Source organism: Loa loa (assembly GCF_000183805.2).
Source record: "Loa loa unplaced genomic scaffold supercont3.192, whole genome shotgun sequence".
Classification (NCBI taxonomy): Eukaryota; Metazoa; Nematoda; class Chromadorea; order Rhabditida; family Onchocercidae; genus Loa; species Loa loa.
Window position 1 is genome coordinate 92909 of NW_018108372.1, and position 12411 is coordinate 105319.

General features: G+C 32.7%; 2 protein-coding genes across 3 annotated transcripts in view; one reads left to right on the forward strand and one right to left on the reverse strand.

The window, feature by feature from the left end:
- Nucleotides 1-8188, reverse strand: part of LOAG_18089 (smr domain-containing protein) — a gene marked incomplete at both ends in the record, with an annotated part of 9087 nt that extends 899 nt beyond the window's left edge. The window contains 17 exons of the mRNA XM_020450759.1: nt 34-163; nt 542-695; nt 1194-1340; nt 1472-1628; nt 1854-1963; nt 2233-2342; nt 3234-3335; nt 3580-3823; nt 4354-4516; nt 4675-4847; nt 5193-5437; nt 5843-5922; nt 6354-6452; nt 6568-6644; nt 7006-7094; nt 7693-7814; nt 8049-8188. Of these exons, the coding sequence (XP_020305525.1) occupies nt 34-163; nt 542-695; nt 1194-1340; nt 1472-1628; nt 1854-1963; nt 2233-2342; nt 3234-3335; nt 3580-3823; nt 4354-4516; nt 4675-4847; nt 5193-5437; nt 5843-5922; nt 6354-6452; nt 6568-6644; nt 7006-7094; nt 7693-7814; nt 8049-8188 (2342 nt within the window). The remainder of the gene's footprint in view (nt 1-33; nt 164-541; nt 696-1193; nt 1341-1471; nt 1629-1853; nt 1964-2232; nt 2343-3233; nt 3336-3579; nt 3824-4353; nt 4517-4674; nt 4848-5192; nt 5438-5842; nt 5923-6353; nt 6453-6567; nt 6645-7005; nt 7095-7692; nt 7815-8048) is intronic.
- A 591-nt stretch (nt 8189-8779) lies between these two features.
- LOAG_08536 lies at nt 8780-10822 on the forward strand (the record flags this gene model as incomplete). Of its 2 annotated transcripts, XM_020447722.1 has the most annotated exons (4): nt 8780-8933; nt 9290-9418; nt 9913-10115; nt 10620-10758. In XM_020447722.1, exons 2-4 carry the CDS (start codon nt 9314-9316, stop codon nt 10756-10758), a joined length of 447 nt encoding a protein of 148 aa, XP_020302079.1. In that variant the 5' UTR covers nt 8780-8933; nt 9290-9313. The 2 variants fall into 2 exon arrangements, with proteins under 2 accessions (XP_020302079.1, XP_003144114.2); XM_003144066.2 differs by lacking the exon at nt 8780-8933 and having other exon boundaries at nt 9241-9418; nt 10620-10822.
- Nucleotides 10823-12411: the final 1589 nt, after the last annotated feature.

Genomic DNA, 12411 nt, shown 5'->3' on the forward strand with positions numbered 1-12411 from the left:
CAAATTTAATGAAAATAAATCCCTGAAACGTACTCATAACCACACTGGTCAAGCCACTGAACAACAGCTGGTTTAATTTTTGCCTGCTCATCGTTCAGTTTCCCGTAACCAGTTAAAACAACGAGTTTCTTCCCAGACCGCCCACGTCGGAGCTCCGGCGGTCCTAGAAATCTTCAAAGTATTAAAAAAAAACACAAAAAATGCTTGTTATTGGAGTTACTGAAATTTCCAACTCTTACGCCGCATGTATAAACTGTTCGACTCGTCCTATTTTCAGTTTCTTAAAAACTGGAATTATGCCTATAAATCATGAGCCTTATTTGGTTAACACATGCAGGCTTTCTCGATTCTGCAGAACATAACAAACAAAATCACTGACTGCGGTACGCGAGGAAAGCACATGCTTTCAAAATATATACTCTGTCGTTGCTGGAAAGCAGAACTAATTTCACATAATTTAGAAATGAATGACGTTTAATTCTAGAAGACATAAGTTCCCTCTAAAGATATTAATCCATAAAAAAAGAATATGTAGACTTACTATCTGCAGCATTTAGTTTGGCTTTGAGAAGTTTAATAGCAGACTGAACATTCATATAATGTAAGTCGATGAATAAATTGGATGTATTCGCTTTGATCAACTGTTCATTCAGCTCTGCTATACAATCTCTTGCTTTTTTCCCGAATTTCCGAGCCTACAATTCAATATCAACTAAGCGATAAATTAAAAAACATATTGCGATAGGAAGAATAATTCTTACGAATAATTCTTTTATATCTCAGTGATGAAGCTAAAGAGATATAATAAGCTCTAATAGTAAATATTAAAGTACTCCAGTCATTAACATTTTTATATAATGAATGATTAAATATAACAGTTCAGCTGCTACCACTCTAAACGTTCCCTAAATCGATGTAAAGAGAAACCAGTGCAATTATGTAGCTGTCAGGATAGAAATGGGAAGAGCTCAATGTAGTTCGGAATTTCGGGGTAGTTTCTAAAGCCATTTGTGGAACCCCAAAACTACTGGTAGTATCTGAAGTATATGAACAGCATTTCCAGGCTTATAAATAACTAGATAAGCTGACAGCCACTTACAAACTTCGAGTTATTCCAAATTATAATTCAGAAATAATTTACGGCAAAACCTAATTCCAAAAATTTTCAAGCCCCAATATAAATAATTACTTACCTCAGCAAAATAAAACATTTTAGCTCCAAATTCTCGATGACTCTTGGCCCGCAAAAACATTTCATGCTTCTGTTTGTTATACTTATCTGCTTCTTCTCGTAGTCCACATGCTTCCTTGTGAGCTGATTCTAGATCTGGCTTTGAGACCTGCAGAAATACCATCCAATTTCTAAGGCAATTTGACCAATTTGCTTTCAGTTTGCTTTTTTCTTGGATTTTTTTAACTCGAAACTTCATACAGAAAACGGATAATACTGATGAATTCATTTAGAACCTACCGATAATCCATCGGAAGCAAAATGACGGGAAAATGCTGCCGACATACTACAATTACCATGGGAAGCAATCTGAGAAGGATCACCTGGCGCTTTTGGAATGTTTTCAGTGCCATTTACGAAAAGTTCCAAAGTGTTACGAGTAGCCTCCGCAGAAAATCTAGAATAAAAAACAATTATTTCAACCTAATTAAATGCTAACAATGTTCAAATGTTTGCAGGTAATACATTTATAATATGTTAGTAAACCTATCCTATAATCAATCAAAATAGAACATAAAAAGTGCTACTCAATACACCATGTTAATCAGTGAAACAAATAATGTAAGAAACAATGCCAACGACGAAAGCACAAAAAATGAGAATATGCTATCAAAAACATTACTTGTTATCATGGAAGCACTCCGTAATTCGTTCCCGATCAACTCCTGAATAATCATTTATCAATGCACTTAACTGTAGCCTTTCAGCAATACTCATATGTTTGCCATTTTCCTGAATTAACGATAGGACTACTTTGAATCACTAAACACGGTAACTATTACATTTATATAACTGGCTTACTTTTTACCCAAAATTGTTAATTTGCATATGCAAAGTAGATTGAGAAGTTGTAACGAAAAAACAGAGGTTTTTGCAAAGAAATAAGCCTTTTTCCGAACGGACATGCACTTCTTGTATTGAGTAAAGTAAATTGAATGAGGATGGACAAGAGTAAAACATAAATCAAAGTAGTGGTGAATTATTGACAGCTGGCTACTAACCAAGGATTCATCAGATACCAGTTCGTGATCTTGCAACATTCGCGCCAATTCCTCATCAGAACTAACCAGGGAAGAAAAATCGAAATTTTCACCTCCAAATGCATCATCCACTGTAATGATTGTTGTTATCAATTCGGAAACAATATATAACTCCATATATGTAAGCATTAATTAACGCATTAACTAGTTAATTAACGCAAGCATTAGTCAATTAGTACTAACTGACCAACGAGTAGTAGATTATAGTGGTTTCATTATTTCAACCGATATTATGAAAACTCCGATGAGCCAGCAGAAATGTACAACCAAGTAAAAAAAAGAACCACGACCTTCATCATAGTGATTCCGTTAGTTGTAAAACAAATCAAAAAATTTAATTTTATTAAGATTAGACCCTGCTATGGTATAATTTCGTCTAGGATGCGAGGCTACAGAAGTTATTAAGGAGAGGAATCGTAGGAATATACTTCTAAACAAGCAGTGCTGCAGAAACCCAAAAGGTTCCGAACACTTCTATTTAAACATTTCGATCTAATATTTATCAAATTTCGATAGTGAAGTACTGGATTGTCCCCTATTCTTCGATTATGATCAAAAATTATTAACGAGTACTTGAGACAATTTTTCTAAATCAGAAAATCCCAACTATTCAAATTAGAAAAAGATCCCTGAGCCCTCAACTTCAGCCTCTAGAAGATGAATATGCTAGTCTAGAAGATGAATAATGCTAGGTTTCACTAAGATAAGAAATTTGGAATAATTCATACGTAATAATTTATCTTCCTCTTAACATATCATACATGTCTTATGCTAGTGTAACGATTTTTTGTCACATTAATCACAACATAAAGGCACTGCCTATCTCTGTTATTACGGCGATAAGCAAAATGATTCTTCTGTTTGTCAAAAAAAAAAAAAACTCAAATTTGATCAGATGATAACGGACTAAATAATCAAAACGAAGTTATAAACATGCAATCTTCATTTGAAGGAAAAAAAACCTTTTGTAACTGGGTTGCCCTGCCAGCAAAAATAAATTTGACGCCAAAGCCAGATCGGTAGGTCCACGTATGTTTTTAAAACACAATTACTCTCACTATCACCTTGAAACAATGATTTGATATTTAAAAATGAATTTCAAAGTATAAATTTCCAGTGTTGATCCTTTTGGTTCATGCAATTTATATTAGTTATTTCAAAGCAGATTATAAATTCAAATGACGAAAGATCAGAAATGGGTAATCCAGAGTTCGCAAGATTTGGTTTCTTGACAAAAATAGTAAAATTGAGAAATAAATCTGGAAAAAAAGGTTAGCTTACATTTTAAATATTAAAAAAAAAAAATACCAAAAAGTTGAGTAAGTTGCTCCATCATATCAACTGATATCGCCATTCGGTAATATCCTTGCGGCACAGGTTCAGGATCACAGCACTGCATGTAAGTGCAAGGTGCCAAGTTTTCGGGCATTGTTCGATTCATTTCGAACTTTGGTATAAATGTTGGTGAACTGCTGTTACCGATCTCCTCAAACTCTGCTTCATCCCACCAATAATATGTTCGCGATAATGGTTCCGTATCAATATTTTTATTCTGAAGTTTCTCACGATTAAAATACTTAGTGAAGATTAATCGACATTTGACGAGCCTGCGGAATTGTATTGCAGAACAGTGTGCTCTTTAAGACAAAAAGTTTATTGAATGACAAATAAATACTGTTATTGTTACTGCCACAACATGTAAGTTATCCCACAACATGTAAGTTATCTTAAACATATTACATTTGGAATTTCAAAATGCTTCACACATTCTCAATTTCAGGAAATTTTATTTAATTTATATTTAAAACCGAAAAATGTGTGGATTTGTACCAGAAGAATAAGAATTACGTGTTCAGCACTAATCACGACTTATCTTCTTTTCATTGAAGAAAATTATCCATGATGAATGGTTCTTCCAAAAAAGCAAAGAGTTTCTCTTGCGAATTTCATGTGGCATACGCAGGACACATATCATTCAAATAATTCTATTTGTTACTACAAGATATAGACACTTATAGTTCTGACTTTTACTTCGCTTTGATTATATCAACAATAATAAAATTTGAAAGAATGATAACAAACTTTTCCAACTGGAGCACAAACATCCATGTACGCGTTCATTTCTTTTAGTAATGTCATTGCATTATTTAATCCAACTATCTCTAATATATGTGACAGGTCAGAGGGTTTTTCATCCGGAAAAAATGCTAATAATAATTCGATATCTGGCAGAATGTTACCGTCACTGAAGAAAAAAAAGATTATCACAGTCAACAAAAGGCATACAAATAATAAAATAGCCATTCATATTTGCAGTATTACGAAAATGAATAAGAGGATGAAAGTTCAACTTTGTTGAAGATACAGCAAATCTTTGTGAGATAAACATAATAAAGAACTAACCCAGCCTGAGTAGCTTTTGCTCTCATTTTCTTCTTATTACTGAGATCAACATTACCCCGCATTGTTTCCCAGACAAATTCATCGCTTACAGATAGCAAAGAATCTGATAAATCAAACACTCGAATTAAATCACTAGTCTGACATCCAACTGTACGCAGACCCTTCTTAGGTATCTGAAACTTGAGTATTTGGAAAAAAAAAGTACTCGAAAAAAAATAAATGAAGCCATTACCTAAGTAAGAATAACAACAATGGGATAAAAACAATTGGTCAAAATAAATATGCTCAGAAGTGATGAGTAAAAGTAACAGTGTTATCAGAAATATGATTTAAACTAATCATTTTGGAGTAATAAAGCTCTCGTAAATTCAAACAATGTTTCCATTTTCATGATACTTTTTTAAATCGCTTTCTCAAATACTTCTCTTTCATCAGTTCAAATTATTCATATCATTTGTCACGTTCATTATCATATGATATAAAAAGAATTTCTGAAGCAATTCACAAAAAATTGAAACCTGGTGTGGAATTAAAGAAAATAGCTGTTCAGAACTTTTTTTTGTGTCAGTAGCATCATTTTCCAAAAGTGAATTTAGAGGAATTTTCAGCTTCATATAATCCCCTGTTTCATACAATGAACAGTGTGAATCAGGTGAAGGTGAGGACGCAGTTCTTCCGACTTCTTCTTTCTTAGCATACGCTTTTCGCACATCATCCAAATACTCCGGATATTCTGGCAATGAAAAACGAGAAGAACTTGGCGCTATAATATGAGATTAATGTGAATATTCCTTTCAATTCGCAAACAACTGAACTCAAGAAATATGAATGAATTAACAGGTTATTAGAGGAAAACACCAATGTAATTTCAATTAAAGATGGATTAAAGAAACGTTTCCCACTAAATTTAACGCTTGTTTACTTCTAGGACTACAATGACAAAAACTCGAAACTCTGAGTAGAAACATTCAACACATAAGTACGTATGTGTGAAAAAAAGCGAGGAAGACTGCAATGAAAAAGGAATTTTATTCCAAATCAAAATTGATATTTTATTTTGAATAATTCAACTGCCAAATAGGACTAAAATGATATTATTTAATAAATGCAATAAAATAAATCAATCTTGTCCAATTAAAACGACCGGAAACGAAATCGAGACAACTACCTAGAGGAGAATCCAGTCCCGATGGCAATAAACTGCGAACATCATCTTCATCGTTTATGCCAACTAGCGGTGGAATTATTCTGCAAAAAATAATTATTTGGTATTTGGTATCTCTTCATATGGATTATAAAATTCAAATGTGGAATCAAAATTACATGAAAGTTAGAAAAGTAAAACTTGTAAGAATTTGAGCAGTTATTCACAAAATTTAGATTATACAGAATTAAGATTTTTTTATAACAAATCTCACACCTCCAGCTTCTTGTGAATTTCCCTAGTTGGGTCAGAGTTTTACTGTTTTCAGAAATAACAACAGCTCGGAATTTCTAAATTCTTCCAGCAAGGATTCGGTCTACGTCTGTGGTTAATATAAAAAAACCACCCAGTCCGTTAAAACATTTAACTATAAAGTGATGAAATGTAATTGATACTACGAATTATATCATCCATCTCATAGGAATTGCAACGAATCTCAAAATTCTTATAATACTGTCTTCATATCTTCATTTACCTTAACTGCGTCGGTTTTATTACATCAGTTAAATTGATTTTTTCGAAACATTCAGCCATATGTGCAATTTTTTCTTCTGGTACAGAGTGCGCATTACGCCTGTAGTTGAATAAATTTTTTGATCAAAATCTCCAAAACAAAAATGCTCTTTACAAGAAAACAATGGAAATGAAGGAAAGAATATATGAAATATTTATGCTTCATACATATATACCTAGCACACTCCTTTGCATTTTTCTTCCACTCTGTTTCCGGCTCTACGAAATAAATTTCATATAAATTTTTCACTGCCTGAAAACATTTGCAAAATTTTCGTTATAATCATAGTTCATTCACTTATCATTTTACTTGTATTATTAAATTTTCTTTCTTGTCTAACGCTGAGCATTTAGCCATATAGTTGTTTATAACCAAGGTTTTGAAATATCTTGAAAGGTAACATTTCGAACTTCCAACAAAGTTTATCAACTTCTCTCATTGTAACTTTTCTTTGTCCTACCATGCAGTCCCTACAAATACTTTTTTCCTTCCATTTAAATAACTGGTACCACTCCTTGATTAGTAATGCTTTTTTTTCCTTCTTTTCTAAACATCTGTTGAAGTTTCAAGTGTATATAACTGCTATTTCGGAAAATCTTAATTAGAAACTAACAAGATTAATGTAAGGCTTCATGTGTGCCACAAATATGTTCGTATTGTCGATGATTATTACCTTTACCCCTTGCTGGATTGCATCTTTTGCTGAAAGAAAAACAGAAAATCAATTACTCACAGAAATTAAAATTAGTGTTTCTGTGAACGGAATGATCGTTTTTTTGAATTCTTTCGAGACCGGTAATTCCAGTTAAATTTATCCCTTTATCATAACATTAATCACTATAAGGTCTGAAAGCATTTGTGAACTTTTTTTGTTGCAGCTGTGATTTAGTAAATTATCATTCAATTTCACCACTAATTTTGATTTCGCATTCCTAATCAAAGTTTTTAACAAAATCACGTTATTTTTAATGAAAAGGAAGAGATAACAAATGCATAACCTTGCGATAACAAATGCAAAAAAAAAGTCTTTAGCATTTACCTCACTCATCAATCTCTAAACTTTATTTTCAAATCTTCCATCTATATATTACTTACACGTTCATTTATATGTTTCCAATTATCTTATACGTTAGATACTTTTAATGTGCTTTTAAATTACTCTTATATTTATCTCGTAACATCCTTAATTCCCAGTTCTAATTTTCGAACAAAGTACTAAATTAACTAAATTATTAAATTGAATTAACAATACAGTAAATGCATTAAAGCATGCAGTTGAAATTCCACTCAATGCACATACCTTCCTTCCAATTTTTCTGATGATATTCATCCAGTTTGGTAGGATCGAACTGGTACACACCATTTTGCATGAAATATTTGTCGGTATTGAAAACCGCACCATTTGTTCCGGATATTAAATCGCTGCAATGAAAAGAAAGAGGTCATTTTAGGATATAAATTATCCTAAACAATAAAAACTACAAGGATAATGGTAGTATATATCCAGAAGGAAGGAATTAACCTTCATTTAGCATGCATGCCATGAAATAACTTGCATCTGGCATGCATCAAATCAATTAATCTATAATTTAACAATTACGCTCGTAAATACTAATTTATACATTTGATATGCATCAAACAAATTAATCTCTCTACCTAGCTAGATAAGATTTGCCTGATCCAGGGATGCCACGCATTATTACCATAACATGATGACCATTTTGAATACATTTCCGGATATCTTCCAAACCAGTTACCGGTTCCCAACATTGTTCGTGAATGCTTGGTACAACCATTTTTAGACATCAGCAACGTTTTTTTATTCCCTTTTTTTTTTAAAATTAACAATAGCGATAACAAATCTGAAAAGATAAATAAACACGTAATATCAACATTTGCACAAAATACATAACTAATCAAACCATTATCACAACAAGCTTTATGTCACAATGCTTGGTTCGTTTGGATCACTGGAAGATCGCGTGATTAAACTTGAAGTTAGCCTAGTATGGCTTAACTTTGTAATCTTATCATGATTAAGATCTTATCACTAGTCGTTATATATAAGTGATATGATCAGATGCAAGATTAGGATAACAAAAAACGGGAAAATGTCGATAAATCCGGACGATAATACTGTTTGCTGGATGATTAGCCAAGATTGCAGTTCTAGAAATCCTAGTTAGCGTGCAAATGGTATTAGTGTAAGCATTTTAGAAGAAGTCAGCGTATTTTAAACATGTGTGACTTTTACGATCGTATATTATTTTGTGCTTACTTTGTGTTGCTTCATGGAAACATATAGATTTATGTAATATATGATTCAGGAGTTACTTATGTTCACGGTAATGTTATTGCGAAGAAAACATTGTATGAGTTAACTGGAACATACCGATAATGTTAGGAAATTAATTTTCAGAAAATTAATTGTATTAACCTGGAATTAATACTGGTATAACTTGCATGCCTAACAATGAATTTTATTGGCGATATGGAGAATTTTCCGCCTCCAAGTAATGTTGAAAATACATATATGCGAAGGTTATTCAGTCAGATCTGGTTAATTAGTTCGAAGTTGATTAATTCTTTCCTTAATCACAATTGATTAATTTTCTCTTAATTACTCATTCTGCATTTTGTGCGAAATAAAACCGCACTGAACCCTTCTACTTCCTTCTAGTCCGCTTCTCAGGAATGCGAACGAAACTATGATTATCGTACTTATAAGCTAAATATTGTTTTGAAATTATCCGTAATCGTGACAAAGATATTGCCATTCGGTCTATTCGGAAATGATCACTCATCTCGTCTAGTTTTACATTTATTCCTTGTCATTTCTGTAAATATAATTTTCTTTATCAAGTCAATATACCCCAGTATACAGGTTCTACCTCCAGAAACGTGCCGAGCTGGAATTTGAAATGCAAAACTTACGAGAGCTGAAACATCCGGAATATACCAGTGCAATGCAGATGCTTGAAGAGCAATATAAGACTGAGCTGGAAGCAGAAGAAATCGCCGACCAGGTTATGCTAATTCTGTTCATAATTTTTGTCTAATTTGGGACTTATTTTTTCGATAACTATTTTTAACATAATGTAACCTTACCATTAATTTTTTCGGTATGAAAGAGACCTATCGACGGTTGTTTAGGTATTAGAGATCATTTTATCACAACTCTCAGGTTTTTTTGTTTACCTTTTTTTCTGTTTTTTTTTTTACAGGTGCATTGTGCGGTAAAACACAACCTTTTGAAATGCATTAATTTTACAACTGGTTTTAAATGTTAGAGTTTGGAATGGATATGTAGCGCATGCAATCGTGTCTCGATAGGATCGAGATTGTGTGTTGCTGCTCTAGCATTTTGGCAATGTCCAAGAAGCTAATATCCGCAGCTTGCTTCCTAATATTATTCAAAAAGAAAATTCGGACTAGTTCACTGTTCCTATTTCTTATTCAGTTCGTTAAAAGAAAAACTTGGTTGATATATGTACATTTTTAATATTATTCATGTTTTTAGCTGGAAAAGGAACGCATCGAGGAACAATATAAACGAGAAAAGGAAGCGGCGGAGAGAGAACTTGAAGAGCGGTTAACAGAACTTATGGAAGCCATGATTCAAGAATGTGAAGAACAGAGGAAAAAGATCGATCATGAATTTCATAATTCTGATATTTCCAGTGCACCCACAAACGATTTTCCCAGCAAGAAAAGCCTTCGGAGGTGCATCTCTTCTGCCTTTGAGTCATCAAGAGAGAAAGAGTTCCTGAACTAATTAAATAAGTTGAAAAGTAGAAAGAAGCGTTAAAAATACTTTCCACTACTGTCGTTACGTATTAAGAAATACGGAAAATTGATTTTCTTCAAGATCCTAATTCGTCCTTGTCTTAATCTAATTGATCTGTCAATCTAATAAAAATAAGTCGATTCTTGTAGTTTATGATTTTTCCGAGTTCCATTAGATGAATTTCCCGTTGTATCATTGCGTTTAATTTGTCCATTTTTATTCTGTGGAAAATGTTCCATTTATAGAATTATTCTAGAACGGGTTAGAATGCGTTGTAGGTAAAAAGCTTTGAACTAAAAAGAAAAACCCGCAGATCGTGAATTAATTTTAGGGAATTGATACATTCCTTCACTTTTATAGTCCACTTGAATGTTGCGAATAATATTAAAAGTGATCGGATAAATTTAAAAAGTCAATATTTCATTATTTTGAATTTTTAGGCGGCCGAATGAACCAACGCCCTATAGCGAAAAGCACATGCATTCCAAAACACGTCCGAACATTGCGGATGCTCTTACCGATCAAGAAATTCAGGAAGATCTGCTACTGTTAGAAGAAGCTGAATTGAAAAGCTCATAGCATAGTCTTAATTCTGCCGGCATACCGTAATTACCTTTTGTTTTTTCAGTGGTAGAAACTCAACCAATTGATTCAAGTAGAATAATGTAATATTCTTGAACTGTTAATTGGTCACAAGAAAATCAGTAAGCTCCAGTAAGACTCGAGAGGTTTTTAAGAATCGCATGGGATAATTGAAATCATCTGGTGAGAGGCATTTCGTGATATTAAAAAATCAATAATTATCATCATTAAAAATAATCCGTCATTGATTGTTATATGTTGGTGGAAAGCTCCAGTGATATTTTCTCTCACGCTCGTCTTAAAAATTAAGATGCCATTTAAAACTTCGGAGGACGTGTTTGTTCAGCATGGACAATCACAAAATTTGTTTAAAACGTTCATTGCTGATTTATAGTTATTTGATCCTCTATTTTACATCTTTTCGATCTCGCTGAAGTGCGTCTTCTGCATAAAGCTTTCGTTTTTGATATCAATTCATTTCTCATAAATCTAGAAAGCAAAGCATTTAATCTAACGGTGTAAATTCCTAATTTACAAGTTTATTAATTGTTATTTAAAATGTCTTGATCTTTCGGTTTAGTATTTTGGTCAAGATTTTCCTTAACTCAGGAGCCTAGCTATCTCATTTGAAGTGTACTGGATTATGTATCATTCATCGTTTTACAGTCTAAAAACTCGTCGATCGTATATTGCATGATTTATTATACATTTTTTTCAAATTGTACAGATCATTTTGGAAATTTCATTTCATTCCCATGTTTCTATGAATGCTTTTCTCAGTTTGCTTTGTTTCAAGCTCTGCTGATCTCACCATTCCCATAAAATGGTTATACTACTAGATTAAAATACATACGCTCTATGTTGTAGTTTTTGTCCAATATTCTGCTTTCTAGAGCAGCCGGAAATTCGGGGAATTTGAATACTTTCGCCATCTATTTAATGGCCCAAATGAATGGCGAAAGATATATCACCTGCGCTTCCTTTAATTCTTGTTTTTGTGTATATTTCTTCAATTTGGTCATTGTTTTCAAATCTCCAAAACTATCCAGCTGTTAATGAGTGATTATGTTTTTTATTTGTTTTTCCTTCCAGAAACTTTTTTTATAAAAACTGCCCAAACCTTCATCTTTTCCACGTGACATATAACATGTATCATGTCTTCATCGTTTTACAAAGTGTACAAAGAGAAGAGTGTTATCACTGCGCACTCGTCTCATTACCGCAATTTTAAAATTTGAAAATCGAAAAACTATCTTGCAATAAGATTTCGTAAATAGTTCAAGTGTACTCGGTATTTACAGATATATGGTAGAATTTCTTACTTCATTAACGTATTAATTGCTCCATCACTTAAAGTAGAGGGAAAAAAAACTGAGGAGCATTGTGGATACACACCTAAGTGATCATGGATAAGCATTCTTAACTGTTGTGTATTTAGTGATCTTTTGAAGATTGTCACGAAAGTTTTTCTTCTACTTGACTGTTGGCATAGACGAATAGTTGTGATAAAGGTTTTCATGGATAATTTATTCTTCTTGGAAATATTATAAGACAAAGTTTTTAGGGAATGTTCCAGATAGAATCCATCGGGACATTGTTATTGAAGTCGCTTGTTGAGAAATTTGTTGGAATTAGATTGAAATTGTAGTT